Source organism: Cygnus olor, chromosome 7 (genome assembly GCF_009769625.2).
Source record: "Cygnus olor isolate bCygOlo1 chromosome 7, bCygOlo1.pri.v2, whole genome shotgun sequence".
In the NCBI taxonomy this organism is placed as follows: Eukaryota; Metazoa; Chordata; class Aves; order Anseriformes; family Anatidae; genus Cygnus; species Cygnus olor.
Genome location: NC_049175.1, coordinates 29,684,017 through 29,701,350, shown reverse-complemented (window position 1 = coordinate 29,701,350; position 17,334 = coordinate 29,684,017). Strand labels below are relative to the sequence as shown.

General features: G+C 40.3%; 1 protein-coding gene and 1 long non-coding RNA gene across 2 annotated transcripts in view; one reads left to right on the top strand and one right to left on the bottom strand.

The window, feature by feature from the left end:
- Nucleotides 1-15,241, bottom strand: part of FHIP2A (FHF complex subunit HOOK interacting protein 2A) — a 35,973-nt gene extending 20,732 nt beyond the window's left edge. The window contains exons 1-5 of the mRNA XM_040563828.1: nt 14,999-15,241; nt 7,449-7,527; nt 5,404-5,573; nt 3,078-3,182; nt 2,726-2,848 (exon numbers count right to left, since the gene is read on the bottom strand). Coding sequence (XP_040419762.1) covers nt 2,726-2,848; nt 3,078-3,182; nt 5,404-5,573; nt 7,449-7,527; nt 14,999-15,043 — 522 coding nt within the window. The 5' untranslated portion in view covers nt 15,044-15,241. The remainder of the gene's footprint in view (nt 1-2,725; nt 2,849-3,077; nt 3,183-5,403; nt 5,574-7,448; nt 7,528-14,998) is intronic.
- LOC121073148 lies at nt 14,999-16,847 on the top strand. Its single transcript, XR_005821526.1, has 3 exons — nt 14,999-15,116; nt 15,646-15,772; nt 16,176-16,847. It is a non-coding gene; the product is annotated as an uncharacterized LOC121073148 (long non-coding RNA).
- The last annotated feature ends 487 nt before the right edge of the window (nt 16,848-17,334 follow it).

The window sequence follows — 17,334 nt, the reverse complement described above, 5'->3', positions numbered from 1 at the left end:
ATTTGTTCATAGCTCGTTATTTTAACATAGGCAGGTAACACAAAGCAGTCTGTACATCCAACAACACACAAGCAGAGCTTATGGATGTATTTAAGCTTCCTGTTGTCTAATCATGCAATTGTGCAGCTTAGCTGCTCACCTGCCTCCTGTAAAGGTGCAAAACAGGATCCTGAATGACCTAATAGGAAAGGTTACATAAAACATACATTCAGTGTTTTCTAGATAAAGAACTCCTCAAAGTGAACTCAGTATCAGCAAAGAGCAGACAATATAAAAATACAGTTTCATATTTGCGTAAGATGCAATTATTGGAGTTTCAAAATCTGTGGTGGGTAATAAATACCATGTTGTTTTTCTAGTTCAGAGAGATTTAAAAAGAATTCTGTGAAAAATCAAGTAATATCATAGCTAATACAAATGCCTATGTTGAAAAATATAAACCTGACAATCTGTACGAATGAAAGAAGGCCACAGTGAAACCATTTTTCATTTTATAAAATGAATGTACAACTTTTTAATAGATACTATATTAGAACTTGTTTAAAGTCTCAAGAGCAGAAATTTGAACACGGAGGTGCAAGTATCCCTTTGCATGGAACAATCAGTTGCAAGTTAACACCTCTCAGGAGATGAGACAGGACAACTAAGGCGGAAACGAGTAAGGAAATAGCATAAAATAATGATTAAGACAGAGGTGATAAACATTCCTATACATGTTCTTTCTCTCTACACAAGAACGAGGAAAATTTAGTTTAAAGAATGGAATACAGTAAAGCCAAAATAAAATTAGCATATGGATTTTAAAGGCTTTATAAGAAGAACGCTGTTCTGATTTCCACAACAGAAGTAACTTTCCCAAGAGATACAGTTATGATGCCAGATAGTCTTATCAGTTAAGTAATATAGGTGAAAGATTATATTAAAATATAAACAGCTTTCTAATAACAAAATATTTGATATGGAATCATAAAAAGGAATTCCTGTGTTTGTAGATACTCATTCTTTTAAGTTCATGAAATACTGTGGAAGCTCATCAGGAAAATTCAAAGAAGGATGCAAAACATACTGACAGACAAGCAGACTGCTTTGGAGAGATGTATCTGCATTTCAGTTTAAAAGTGTTAGAGATTTAAGAGTTAAATGCCATACAAAATTCTGTAACTTTCCCCTTTCATGAATTTGAAGGTCAGAAACAGTATCAAGTCACAATAGCACCTCTAAGAGGCATAGATGTGAACAACCAGAATATTCTGTTCTAACAGAGCACTATTCTGCACCCCAAATATCAGTTTACCTGGCAGGAACTATCAGAAGTTGTAAAGATATCTGCCTTAGGCTACAACGTTTAGAATAACATTGTGAAGGAAACAGGACTGACAAGGAATGCCCTTCAGCTTGCCCGAACTTTATAGCCAGCATTTTGTGAAACTATAGATCTCTCTGAAATTTGGAATGATCTCATTTTCCACGTCTGATTTCTAATATTGTAAACTTGCTGTATTGAAAAAGAACACTAACTAATGTCTTAAAAAATACTTGTACTTCTTGTGACAGGGATTCTCAAGGTTGACTTTATTATTTGAGTATAGGAGTTATTCAGAGGGTCTTACTTATTCTTTTCAACTATGCAATGTACACAAACCACATTAAAAATTATCCTGGCTTGGACTTCTACTACATTCTGCACATAATATATCTAGTAGCTTGCTTCTGAATACCTCTAATATTTAAACACAAACTCCTCAATCCTTATGTCACTTGTATTACTTGTACAACCACAGTGGATACAATGGCAATCAGGGCAGTGTTTAATTAAGGTAAAAATAAACTCAAGATGGATTCTTTACTAACTGACTTCTAAGTGAGGTATTCGTATACTCAGTGGAAAAGAACCTATCTTTGCTGTTTGTCAGTCTCTATTGTTACAGATTTACAAGGTTTGGGGAAACCTTGTAAAATATTCCTGAAGTACAGTATATCTACATATTTTCAGCTATGTGTCACACACTTAATAGATACCGTGCCATGATAGGAAACACTGAAGTGGGTACAGGAAGAATTTCTAAATGGACTTTTATAAATTAAACTTTTATATGTTCCTTCTAAATGGGAATAGTCAGCCTAGAAATTCTTTGTACTCCCACTCTGGTTTCATCAATGCCACATGTAAGTTCCAAGAAGGGAGTAAAGATATTTGGCTTTCTTACAGATAGAAAATAACGCCATATTGTAGATTGTGAGTTGGCACTGCAGCTAGACCATATGCACCACTACCAAATAAGGGCCCGAGCCCACAGAACACTTAGCATTTTGCAAGGTTTCATTGCCCCATGCAATCTGTCCCTTAGTCTTCATCGGGCTGAAGACAAAATAACAAGGAAGCCCAACGTCTCACTCACACAATGTTCTACTTTACAATCCCTACTATTTCCCTGGGCTGAAAATAAATGATTTTCCAACTTGCAGAGTGCCCTCTAAGGGTTCAAAGGGTAAGTACCTCAAGAAGGTGTATTTGTGGGCCCTGAATGAAAAGTAAGTAAAATTTATCAGATGTATCAAGTCTCTAGAAGTAAAAGACTACTAATATTGCAGGAAAAAAATCACATAGTGAATGAAAACTAAGCTATGAAGCACAGTGTCCTATCTCCAGTTCTCTATTACATTTTGTCTGTGACATGGTGCTTTAAAAATACAAATGGAAAAAACGCAGATTTGATTTACTCACCTCAAGGAAAAAGTTGACCAGGTATGGATCCTGTTTCAGCTTTGCACATACTATACAAAGAAACTGAATTTCTTCATTTTCTGTTGGTGTTGCCAGAACTTCACCACACAGCCTGATTAATTTCTGTCACATACAATAAAATGCACAATTAAGGCAGGAAGGAAGTTATAGCTTTATCTACAAAAGGTGGACTGAAAGGTGACAGCTCAAGGATCTAATTGGCAATACACTAAAACCAATCCTTTTCTTAAACTGACTCAAAAATAGAAAAATTAAAGATACCATTAGCTGCAGCAGAGTAAGAAAAACTTGTCACACAAAAACATATCTTGCTTAAAAATTTGAACAGTACCTGCACTGGCCTATGCACATTTATGTGGGGAAGAAGAGGTTGTTGTATTCTTCCAAGCAGTTTTGTATAAAAAGCCAAAACTTGCTGTTTCATTCCTGGAGGACACTGAAACAAAAACAGATGAACACTAATGAAAATGTAACAAATGTGGAGAAAAACATAGAAACAAACTTGTCATTCAAAATGGCTAAGATTAAACAGAAATAATTTATCCAAAACTATTTTTAAAATTGCATCATCTGTTAACACATTACTTTTATTAACAGAGATCAACAAAAAATGTTGCATCTCACTATCCATTTTCTTTTTCAAATTACCCATACTTTCAATTAATTGCTTTATACAGACTTCCACCATCTTTCCAGTAAATATTCCCTAATATAGAGGGAAATTAACTCTGAAAGAATTGGCTACACGTCAGCTGCCTTGTAGGACACCATACCACAAAATGCAGCAAATCAGTGTGAATTTTGTATGTTCAAATATAAGATAATCATAGAACCATAGAATCATTTAGGTTGGAAAAGACCTAAAGACTATAAACATCAGAAATATCTACAAAAGTCTTTTTGTTTTTTGAATTAATCTGCCATTAGCCTTAGGCAGATAACAGTGTTTACAAAAGCACAGACGTTCCAGGACAAGAGAAAGCTGTTGTTTTCCCTGAGATTCAGCAGAATATAAATTGCAAATGCCTATGGAACATCCAGGCCCGTGTTCTACTGTCTCTCATGCATACATCTCATGAAAATACTTTCCCACCTCCATGAGATCTAATGGCATGTGATCCTGTACGTACCTCTGCTTCTGGCTAAATCCCCCTGACCCTGATGTGTCCTAACACGTTAAAATATAACAAAAGCTGTTACTCCACAGGTCAATTTTAACCCACATTATTTCCCAGATCCATTTCACTGCACACCTTTAACAGTTACACTAACAGAAATACATGAATGGAGCATGGGTGGCAACAGCCAGGAATCACAACTGCCTAACTTGCCTCTGCTGCCAAGGTAATTACCCTCAGATTATTAATCCCTAATTATCACTCCGTTGTCAAGCGAACTGCTACAAAAAATGACAAAATTTGAACCATCAGGGTACAACAACAATAACGTAATAAGTGTAAGTGACTGCTGCAAAGGGATATTACTTTTTTTTTTTGCAACAGATCTTTGAAACATCTTGCAAGCGCTAAACTGTGTGTTTGCTTCAGATGTATCAACGCACAAGTGGCAAAGTATAAAGACAGGCTGTACAAGAATTGCTTGTACGGGCATATTTGCCTGAGTGCAAAATGACTTCTCTCAACTCTTAGAAACATGCTACTAATTACTTGCTTCACATATGTCTCCATTTCATCTTGGTTTCTTGACAAGAACTAAAATGAAATGTATTTCTGAACAAATAAGTATTTTCAACACATCTGTATTAGGTATCCTTGACTGATTATAGGTGGTACAGTAACAGTAACTGCAGAGCTCTGGTCCTTTCAGAGCAAGGAACATCCTAGGCTCAGACAACTAGTACCCTACATTGTTTACGTGTCAAATCAAGCAGATTAAAAACTCCTGACAACATGTAAAAGGTTCACTGAGAATGAAACCATGGAGAGCCTCATTTACCCTTAGAACAGGGCACACCATACTTTTCTAATTGCACCTGCACCACGATACAAAAAGCTCTAGAATTAGGGCTTCCAAGTTAATTCACATCATGATCTATCCAATCCCAAATATTTCAGTTGATAAGTCTGCCAAGAAAGGTATCAATGAGAATGCACAAAGACCATTAAGTTAATTTCACATGCCACAAAGCAGATGTGAGAAGAACCAGACAACACTGCCATGGGCTGGATTCATATTAAAGTCTCAGATGTAAAAGCTATCTGAGAATCAGCTTAAGTCAATGCTTTCTAGCATGGAGTCTTTATGAGCAGTAACTCCTCACATTCAGAAAAAACAAAACAAAATTTGTATTCAATACAGCACTTTTCACCCAAGAATCTCCCAACACTTACTAAGCAGCAAGAGGGATAATATTGTCTTGTGGATGCCACAGAACTTTTAGACTGAACAGAAGTTCTTCCTACTTCCAGCCTCACAGTCAGTACCAGAGTGCTGAGTAACAAATCTCAGTGTTCTGCCTTACTCAGCATCTCACTGGTTGTCTCTCTTTGATCACAATTATTTAAGATTATTATTTATGATATGTTGGTAAGATAAGCAAACAGCTATTGCTTTGTCCCTCAGTGTCCCACACTAACATCTACTTCCCTATTACAATTAGGAGTCCATCCAAAAGATCTGCTCTGCAGAGTACGTACATCAGCTTTTCCTAGTGTGTAGAGTGTCTCCAGAATCTTGTGATGTAGCAAGTACTCCATACACGGCCCCGTTTCACCTGATTCCCTCTCATTTTCTTCTTGAACTAGAATATCCAACATCTGCTCCAGATGAGAAGGAATGTTGGTATCAGTCACAGGAGCTTTGTCATCTAAATAGAAGAGATATGCAATTAAGAATGACTAAAATATTGTCCTTAGTTAAGTCCGGTTCTAAATTTAAAATTTAAACACAAGACCACTCATTTAAAGAATATTACACACAAAAGTCACAAAACAGCTATTGGGAAGCTATCAGACAGTTGATATATGCATATATATATATATATATACATATATAATCTGAAAGATAGAAATATATATCTTTAAAATATATGTGAACGCATAGTGGCCCAAATTTTGAAAAGACAGTAGAGGTTTTGGATGTTCAGTTTTAAGACACTTTCCCTAACTAGCCAAAATTGCAGAGTCCTGAAAAACAAGTCAGAAAGGAAAACTCTTGCAGCCAGAAACCAAATTTAATGACAGAAACGTTCAAGCCTCAAGCTTTCAGTTAGCATCCACCTCATCTCAATAAGTTCCTCTTTGCCTCGTATTCTGAAATCTATAAACAGCCTCTAAGATCAAATTCACAGCTGATCAGCTCCTTTATCAACTAGATAAGTAAAATGGTTTTTCTAACAATGACAGCAACAAAGCTAACTCAGACTCTGCTGTTTATGAAATTTTAGATTTGGTTTTTATACATTCTGCATTAAGATAGCACTCTTTCAAATTTTTTGAACGAAAGGGTTAAACATTGATCTATGACTGAAGTCATGAAACTGTTTTGGATTCATGTCACTATCAGTGGGAGCTGGCATTAACATGTTGCAGAGCACATCTGCACATGTAGAGATTTTGCTTTTTAAAAAAAAATCTCTTCAGCTAAATTCTTGAACAAATATCCCTCTATGGAAATAGCTACTACTTTTTATGTGATACTCTAAAAATAGCTGTCACTTGCATGCAAATGGCAACAAGGAAAACTGTCATATCAGAGTGATTTTGGTCTCTACCACAACCTCTAATTATCCTGGAGCATTTTTCTGGAATTTCTTAGGCATAATTGTGCTTCCACTGAAGAGGACAGAAATCTATCCACTGAGTGAAAACTTATTTTTTACACAACTTTTGAAAGTCTGGGGGAAAGTCTAGGTCAGATTTTATTCTGTACCACATAATCACAGGTATCAGTTTTCCACTACCACCCTGTCATTTCCACCTTAGGAAACATCACATAGTGTTCCCGAAGATGAGTAGAACGAGGGGTCAAGTTTCAGCTTTTAGACTAAATATTGATATAAACAAGATCATCAGTCCCAGACAGAAACACAGATTTAATAGCTACTCTAACAAAAATGCAGAACTAATAAGCTTATGGAAAGCATGGTAACGTTCACTTTTAAAACTATTAAACTAGAACCAAAAATTGAAAAGATATGTGCTGCATAACTGCTGTAGGAAACCAGGAAAAAGGTTAAGAACAACTATAGCCAACATTTCATCAGAATACCTATTTTTTACTATTTTCCACCTATTTTCTATAGGTATCTATTCTGATGAAATATATTTCTATTATTTTCTACCTATTTTACTTTGGCGAAGGATTTTTTTTAAATATTGGAGGGAAAAAGAAAATCCTTCATGCAAAACAATAAAAAAGTTAACAGCAGGTACCACATTTCTGTAGCTGTCTGTTTACATCAAACAGAATACATCAAGACAGAAATTGGATCAGACATGAAAAGGGGCACTTCTCCACATGGCAGTCAGGAAACAAGACCTTCCTTCTATTTTTGTTCATGACACAATTTTTGGGATGAATGTACAGGTTTTTTTTTAATTAATTATTACTCATGTTAGTATTTTGGTAAAAAGACATGACTCATTTTAGTATTTCTTCATCTTCACTTTTTACAAAACTGAAACCAGGAATTCTAGATTGCACAACCAAGAGACCAAAACAGAGCGTTTCTTTCTTTTACCTGACGTCTCTATGTAGTAATGGGTGATTGCCTTCCAGTGGTAAACAAAATCTTCTTGTAATGGAAGGGAAGGTGCAAGCTATGGGGGAAAGAAAAGGAAAAAAAAAAAAAAAAAAACAAGGTTAGGAATAAATAAACTTATTTCCTCAGAGATTAAAGTGAATTTTGGGAATAAACTGCCAGCAGACCAATGCTACAATTTTTACGCTGTGCTTTTACCTTTAACAAGGACTCCTCCATACATTGTTTGTGGAAGGAGCCCCATGTCATACTGATAGATGAGAACATCACCAGCAATCTCAGCGATGTCTTTATGACCAGACAATCTACTTGACACAACAAAAGCAATTGCTCATATAGCAAAGCAAAACAAGAAACGTGGGTTTGAATTGTTTAGATATCAGATATCAGTTTTGTCCTTTAGGAAAAAATCACATTCGTTTACATCTGCTTTTGATGACATCTATCCCTTTCCATAAGCTGTTTTCCTCCCTCTGCTCCCTTAAAATACTGATTAGCTGCTTCCTATTTGCCACAACCTCTAAAAAATCTTTTTTTTTTTTTTCCCCGCATCAGACCCATCCCTAGAGTTTGACGGGTTACTCTTTCTTTTAGCAAATACATTTATTTCATTTCTGAAATGCAAAGTTCCTTTTTTTTTTTTTTTTTTTTTTCTGAAGGCATTTGGGATTGCCAGGTGAGTGTGTCTGGCATGCAATAAATAACATGCTGCAAGAATGAAACGCGGCCTCCCTCGTGCTCGGTCAACTACCAGCACTGCTCCTTCCTTGCCAACTGCGAGAGCTTGGTGGCCAGCCTCTGGGGCCCATTACACCACAGGCACAAACAACTTTTACGCCACAGGCAATGTGTGGAGAACGAGAGGACCACAACCACTTTACCGCTCAGCTCTCCAAAGAGCCTTATAAAAGTTGAGGCAAATACTGAATTTGTGATCACGACATAAAATGTTCAGAGTTGGTAAAATCAGGAATCTTACAGTGAAAACTGACACAACCCCACAGATCACGTTAGGAGCTGTTGTTACTGACGCCTAATCCTACATTTGATGCTTCTCTGGATTAATCAAGTCCCCACGTCATTCTTTTATACACAATCCTGCAATAAAAGATTATCACTTGACATGACTAGCAATGCGATCTCAGGGCATCTCCACCCCAGAAGCTACAGATAGTGCATTTAAGATTAATAACCCCGAACTCCTCTCATGTCTCCTCTTGGGGCCTAAAAACTGTGAAGTTAGTTCAGGTCCTGGACAAACAGAAGCACAGGGCTGTACGCTCTTCACTGTGTAGGGTTGATCTCTTTGAAAAAGCCTTTTAAGTTTGCTACGACAGTCTTTTCTTTTCCTTGAATTTAACGGCACTTAAATTTACGTTGGTAAAGACGTGAAGCTGAGTCTATGAACAGCACGCCACGTGTTGATACAGAAGGGAAATGCTAATTGTTACTGACCCTTTGCACACAGGACTTTGAAATTCAAGACTTCAAAAAAGTAATGGTGCTTGGTAACTATCTACACCTGTACCTTGTGTTGAAACGTGTCCTCACAAATGGCAACTAGGCAATCAAATTTACATTGCTTATCCATTCCCTGATAGTCTGTGGCCCGATTAAGCCTTCTGTACTTCCATGGCTGGGCACTGAGAGCAGCACTTTAGCACACCAGCTAGCTTGAGGACACCTCACAGTGCACAAAACTAGTTAGTTTCACTATGAAGTCTACTAGGTTATCGAAATTCAGCGGAGTGACTGAACAAACTGAAGCCTGAGTGCAAGGTATTTTGTCTCATGCTCCATACGCCACACTTGCTGTGTAGCTGTGTATTTCAGGCAATGGAATGATTGTTTTGCATAATAAAACTCTACTGAAAACTCAGCTCAGGCTGACGAATGGCACAGAGACCACTTTTGAGGAATATCAGGCTTTTCAGACCATGCTATTATCAAAGCAACACACAACAGATAACATTAAAAATTTATCCTTGACCGATGTGATTTTCCTCTCCACTTCTTCCAGCCTCATCTGTTTTGAGATGAACGTAGTGCCTCTGAGCAATGCCAGGAACAGGATTTCACTTCTCAACACTGTCAATAATCTATCCACAGAGAGGGCCGTGGATACCGACATCCTCCCTCCCAACAGACGCCTCAAGAGACTGCTCTCAGAGATGAAGAGGTAATTCAGGGACAGGTCCTGCCCTTTTTAATTGAAATATTTGGTGATTTCAGAGTCTTGTCAGATCAAGGTGTGTGCACACGCCAGCCACTGCACAGACTGCATGTGCAGCACCAGGTAATGGAGGGACCCCCACTGCACACGTATGTATTTTCTACTAACGAGTTTCCATTCTGATCAGCCAGGGAGGGGAACAGGATCAGGTCATTTGCACTGTTTGTGTTTGCACAAGTGTTGCATCGCTGTCTGTCTGTGTGGCCAACCGTGTATACGTGCATTGTGTATGTCTTTATGCATACCTCTTGGGAATATAAAAATCAACCTTGCTGCCATCTGGACCTAGGGATACAGAGCTATGACATCCTCGCCTGCACTGGGCTACCTGACTCAGTAACCCCTAACAATAAAAAAAAAATGTATTTATTTACTTGTTTGGTTAAAGTATTTAACCCTCCTACCCACAAATTGGTCCTCCCACTGAGGATGGACCTAGTATAAACATGCTTTTTACAGCACAGCTGTTCCAGGGAACATTTAAGAGAGATGTAACTCCAGCAGTGCTACATATTATTCTGAGGTAAGTGTTTTACTAGAAGAAGGAAAAAGGAAAAAGGAAAAAGGAAAAAGGAAAAAGGAAAAAGGAAAAAGGAAAAAAAAAAGAAAAAAGAAAAAAAGAAAAAAAAAAGGACTCTCATCTCAGTTACTCAGATACAAAACCAAGGTAAAGACAAAAACTAAGATTTCAACTATACATAGACAAAGCCCAACACTGGAAAGCACTGGAAAACTGTAAGCTCCCTAACACTTGGTTGACATGCTTTAACCTTACTAAGTCAGGTAATTCCAGTACGAAGTTGCAGTTTCTGCTCTAGGAGGAATCATTCGCTACCAGCTGAGATGGAATATGATACAGTCGCTAATCTGAGAAATCATTCTTTCCTAAAAGTATGCATATTTGTATGCAAGTTTCTGAAGCAAAACAAAATTGATTATGAAGGCCTTTGATTACTGCTATTTCTCTAATTTTAAAGAATTACTTTAAAAGTGCAGTTACTTATTGCAGTTATATTAGTTCACTTTGATGTAGATACTTATGTCCTTAGTAATTATGAGCTCTTGATTCCATTCCTAATCTCAATTTAAAGTCCTCCTCCTCTGTGGAAAAAACTTCTTAAAGATTGCAGTGTGGGTGTTGGTATATCAAAATCGCCAAAACTCAGTGAACACTACTAAAAAGCAGCCCATTAGAGCAGACACCGATTAGCTGTTCCATCTGGTCCCCAACTCCAGCTTCCCGGGAGCGAGTGAATGAGTGTTCTCATTTACCAGCTAAACTTAGCACATGCTGCCCTACCGTTCTGGTGGCAATACATTAGTAAAGATCAAACCCCACTCTTTCCAGAGAAAGTGCTGTTCTCAGAAGAACTATAGATCTTTGACCAGAGCTTCAGTCTTTCAGTTATAAAATCTGTCCAAAGCACAATTCCACGTAGCTTTCAAAACTATACAGAATTAGTGTCTAGGCTGGAAAAAAAAAAACAGTAAAGTCAAGAACAATGAAACCTATAAATATTCAGTTTTAATAGCAACTTCTTTGTGCATTTAAAAAAATCATTGCCGTATTTTTCATATATGCTTTTCAAAAGTGTAATTCGATATTGAAAGGGTGGGAACGAGAAGTTGGTGATATCCCTCAGTATCTTTTGGACAAGTCCACACAGTAAAGCAAACAGTGTATAAAAGAGCGACAGCTTCTGGCTGGTCAGATGGGAGGGTAAAGGGAAAGCGGAAGCTGGGTCAAAGAGAAGCAAAGGGGAAGTGCGTACAAGTGCACACACACTCCCCTGACTGAAACACGGAAAAGTACAGCAGTCACTCGATGTTTTTCTTCAATCTCACTAGTCTGAATATTTGCCCTGAGGGAAAATCCAAAAAAAAAAGACTAACGCTGGAAGGTTTACTTTATTTTCTCAGTTGATGAAAGCACAGAGTTTATAATGGCCACTGCTTTCAAGTACAAAATTAAGACCGCACATGCCTGCAAGTGCATTAAATTTTGTCATTATAATTTGTTACCAGTAGCACAATGTTAAAACAATCAGTAATGTGAGCTCATTACATCAAATAAAGTGGGTTCAAGAAGAATAAAGAAGAATAAATCTTGTTCTGAGTAGCTGTGCAGCTAATGATTTTGGAGTAATCTGTAGCAAGTGACCAACAGAGTGAAACAAACAATGTTGTTTGACAGAAAGATGCAAAATTCAAAACAACCCAAACCATAATTTTCCTGCTTAAGATACAGAGCTCAAACACATCCTTTCAAGTTCACTGTTAAGACAAAACATCTCATGAAGGACCAAATCCAATCCAACACAAACAAAAGTCCTTTGAAAAGCGAGTGACCCCTTTACAGACAAGCTGTTTGCTCTACGGAAACAAAAGTGAAGAACACGAGATAAGAGGAAAAAAAAAAAAAAAAAGGAAGCCTAACTTGCAGCTTTATTATTGTACACTGTATTTTGTACCTCACTGAGAATTTAAAACTCCTGGAACACTTTGGGGATAGAAGCGTACCAATAAACAGCAAAAAGAAAACATCTTGGGGAGAAGGCATACAGAAACTGTCACAGATTCATTAACAGTAACCCCGCTAAGTAACAACACTTCTATTCTGCCCTGAAGAAAGGCAGCAGAACAAAGACCTCAGTCCCCTCCACTGTTCTCACCAACCCACCTAGCCCAATTTATTGTCAGGACAATACCACAATGGTTCTTACTCATCCAGACGCTGCACAGAAGTCCAAAAAAAGGCAAAAATACCTAAGATAGTGTCAGGACTGAGATGTGATAAAAGGTGGCAACAATTAGGATTCAGCTGTAATGAAAAACAGGAATACAGAGCTACCCCACGCTTGGACAATTCAGGGAGAAAAGACTGAAAGTTTTGAGATAAAAAAGCCTTAATAAAAAGCAACTGCTCCCTGACTTATACCTCATCACAGTCCTGTCACAAAGGTAGTCAATTAAAGAACAGTACACTCACAACAAGCGAAAAGTTAATGCTCGATGCACATTACACTGCCAACCTTCGGAATGCCTTGTCATAGTTTGGAGAGATAGCACACTCAGGGTAAGATAACAACTATTATCTAATAAAAAGCAACTCTTACTATTTAAATACGTGTCTAACGTCTGTAGGCCTCTAGACCCTGAGTGAGGCAGGAGAGGAGCAGTGAGTGATATGCAGGAGAAATCACAGGGGAAAAGGGCTACCTGAACAACTCTGACTTAAAGTGCTCGTACCAATGAAAGCTAAGCCTCGGCACTTCTTCAAGTGTATTTAAGCACCCAACTTGGCTGAAAACTGTTCAGCCACAGCTGAACTCTTCCAGGAGGCAAGCACCCAAAACCTTTGAGAATTTACATTTTAGTTAACAGTTTTGTGGCCAATACTCAGAGTTGAAGCAGAGTCAGCCCCAAAACTGGTTAAAGTTTCTGTTTCTTTGCTCTGTGTTTGAATTGCTGGATCAAACTTCCTACGTAAAGCAAAAAAGCGTTCTTACTGTCTTCTTGCTTTTGTGATCCCATCTTTTATTCCTAGCACTTGGTGCTCGATATTTGTCACAACCCTGCAAACACAATTTAGCACGGTATCTGTTATCAGGAGGTCCACCACAGCGGTGTTAGCAGGAGGATGCAATTCTAAAAGGGACAACACCATTGAGCAATGACACGTAGAAAGTTGCTTCACAGAGGCCATTCACAAAGTGATGTTTACCAACCTGTGTGTTTTGTTTCCATAAATTAAAAAAGGTAGTCTAGTCCCTACTATTTTTCCATTCAGCTTCCCGATTTTTCCTAGTATTGCATGGATCTCATATAAATGCAGTTCTCTTTGTTTATTTTTGTGCACCATCAATGATGTAAAGATTCTTCTAGGAATAACTTTTACAAGTTGAATCATTAAGCCTGAAAGAATAACTCTTCCTCCACTCTAGCCACACTTAGTCATCCTTTCCTATTCAAAAAGTGGCACGGTTCACTATAACAAGATTTAGTTAGTTAGGCAGCCACAAATTTCTGTATGTCTTCCAATGAAAGCACTATCTGCTGAAGGTGACCGTATGTGATCATACAGAGTTTTCAAATACGTACTTCCATCTTTACTTTTCTTTCCAGTTGCTCTCTGCCACCAACAGAGCAAACTAGGATGGAGACCCTATTAATCAGTGCAATTAATACGTGCTTAATTTTAACACCTGAACAGTCCTGCCGCAGACTGTAGAACTACAGGCACACATAAAGCTAGGCAGATGCTTAAGTATTTGCGGCACTGAGAAATGCATTAATGCACAAAGGTGCGCCCCACATGAGACAAGATTTACCACGGAGGCTCTTCTTTTTCCAACCATTCTGAATTTCCCTTCAGCACTTTCTGTGTTTGCTCCAGCAGTATTTCACCTCCAGCTTTTGACACCTAACCAAAGACGCATCTCTTCAAACTCAGTCTTGAAGATGTCTTGGCCCGCTGCAAAAGCTGGTGCTGAACGCCGAAGACGTTACTAGCAGGCCCCCAGCTCAGTGAATACCAAGTAAAATAAATGCTGTAAGCAGTAAACCAGCCTTCAGGAGCAGGCAGCCAAACGCGGCCTACCGCAACGGCAGCCCCACAAAGGGGCCCTGCTGCTTCCTTCTCCCCAGCCCAGCCATGGGCACAGACGTTTTGGGCTCCGCGATGAGGTTTAACCAAGCACACACAACACGGGGCACCTCACCTTGCTTTCCCGTCCCACCCAATTAAAAAAGGCACCAGCAACGAAAAGGCGCTTTTCGGAAGGGACTACACCGCACAAAAGCACCGGAGCTGGTTCACAGGCCACGACAACAACAACAACAAAACCCCGAGAAGTTTCCTGAATTTTCCTCCTTTTATTCTGCTTCGTCGAAAACACAATTACAAGCAAGGGCCTCCCTGGCTATCACCAGGAGCGGGACACAAGGGCCCGGCAGAACGGACCCCGCTGCCAGCCCTGGCTGCCCCCCAGCCCCTCCGGGAACCCTCCGGGAGCCCCCCGGGGCTCCGAGCCGGGGGCAGGGACCGGCCCTGCCCTGCCCTGCCCGGGCAGCTCGGCCCCCGCTTCCCTGCCCCGCGGCGGGGGCGAGCCGGGAGCGGCGGGGCCACGGCGGGGAAGGAGGAGCCGGGCCGGGGTTGAGCCGGGCCGGGCTGAACCGAGCCGAGCCGGGCTGAGCCGGGTCCCCCCGCCCCGCCCGTCCCCGTGGCGGCCCGGCCGGCCGCTAGGCCCCGCTCGGATCCCCGGCGTTGCGTGGCAGGGCCCGCCGGCGGCCTTACCGCCTCCACGGCGTGCTGCAGGATGGAGGTGAACTTGGAGAACATCCTGTCCCGCGACTGCAGCAGCCGCTGCCGGGACGCCCGCGAGAGCTCCTCGATCCGCCGCCGCCGCTCCAGGGTGAGGGCTGCATGCGGGGGCCCGGCCGCGGGGACGGGGCCAGGCTCTGCCTTCTCGCTCGGCGGCCGACACCGTGGCACTGACACCGCCGGGCTGCCGGAGCTCCGGGTGCCCGCCCCGCCGCCGCCTGCAGGGGCCGCCACCCGCTCCGCCGCCCTCCCTGCCCGCGGGGAGCCGCGCTCCGTGGTCCCCAGGCGCTGGCACCGGCGGTAGGGAGCCCCCGCTGGCCCCGCAGGGTGCGGGCGGGTCTCCCTTCTCGTCCCGCCGTGGGTGGCCCCACGCGATTTTCGGTGTTTTCAGGGCCAGTTGGGGTCTGGATCCGCTCAGACCCCAGGGAAGCGGTGAAATGCCCCCACGCTGCAGCACAGAAAGTCAGTGGCGTCTGGCTGCTGCAGGGTGAGAGGCTGGGTTGGGCTGGTGGCATGGTCCTGGCTAACTGGGGTGCTTGTAGAGCTGGTGTGAAAGGGCTTGGGGCACCGTGTATCTTACCTGTTTCACTGCTGCTTTTTTTTTTTTTTTTTTTTCCCAGAATACTGATGGTACGCATCCTCCTCCCTTTGAACAAGACCAAGGGAGCTTTACTTCACTTCCAAGCCCAATACTTCAGAGAAAAAAGACCACCCTTCCCATTTTCCCTTGCTGCAGGAAAAGCAGAGGTAAGGTAGACAGGCAGAGGTTACATGAGCAGCTGGTGGGCAGTGTGATGGTTTGGGAACAGCTAGAGCTCACAGGATAGTGTTTGGGCACTGGCCAAATGGAAGTAAGGGAACAGGACTGGTTTGGTACTGGGGGAGCAGAATGAAATGTTGGGAAGGTGACGTGGCTGGCACCTGTCGTTCCAAATGGGGAAAAACTTTCCCATTAATTTCTGGAGACTAACGAGCACCAATTTTCATATGTTAGGAGTAAGTAAAGAGAGATGAATCAAAAGACAACACAAAACTACTATGTAACTGCTGTATTTTATATTGTGTCATTTGTGAAGTTTGTCTATGACCAATTTTGTGATGAAGTTTTACTAATGATTCTGCTGTACTAATTGTCGTTACTACTTTGCAGGCCTGGAGAGATGCAGTCCAAGTACTGTATAAATACTATTTGTACGTGAACACCTTTGCTGAAGTGGCTAAGGACCAGAGCTAGCTATTTCCTTCTCAAAACCTATATATATCACATAACATAATTTTAGAAGGTAATTATGTTTTTTAAACAATTTTGCTTATTGTGGGTTTGTCAAGTTATATTCTGTAGATACTCTTAGGAAATATAAATTTTCTATGTGAGTAGTCATATGATGAAATGTCTGTCCTATCTCTGTGTTTAGGTAATTAGCAACTAGATGTGTGTTGCATTAGGAAGGTTTTTATACTGTACGATATAAGATAAAAAGTTTCCTTAGATTTTTTAAGAATACTCTAGGAGGCAAACCTAGATGCATTTAAGTGGTATTTGCTATGGTTTTGCAATACACACTGATTATGCCTAATATTTATTATTACTAATTTTATTATATATATGTATTAGCATTTTCATACTGTAAGTACGGTTCAGAGGATACATCCACCCTGCTTATGTGGTTTATATTGCAGGATTAAGCTCTGCTTTCATTAAAGAAAATAGATGATGAGTTGTAGGTTTGAATGCAAATATGTTGTCAGAAAGTGGACTGAGTAGTGGTATAGCTTTTCTCCCATATATGTGGGGATGTTTACCATGTTACTGGTGACCCTCCCATTCTCTCATTATAGATTCCCTATTTGGAGCCTGCGTAGTTTGTGAAGAAAATGTGGATTTAAGGCACTTATGCTTGATTAAGGTGTCTAAGAGAACATGGTAATTTCAAATGCTCTTTGCAATGAAGAAACAGTAAAGTATCATGAAGATATAAAAGCTGACAGTTTTATAACAGAGAGTATTACTAAATGTAGTTCACAATTTATGAAATCACAAGTCACCTCTTCACAGATGGTGAGACAATGGTTTTTTAATGCTTGAGGGCCTCTTATTATTCTAAGAATGCCAGATGTACGTAAAAACAGGGTTGGGTTTTTTGTTTGTTTTGTTTTGTTTTAAACAAAACATTTCAGTGTGTTTGGCATTCAGTTTTTGGTTGTAAAGGTGACTTCTTATTAGGACTCTTCAATATGAAATGCCTTGCGGTAAGGAAAACAAAGAAAACACCACAATTGCATGATTATCCCAAGGCCTATTAAACATA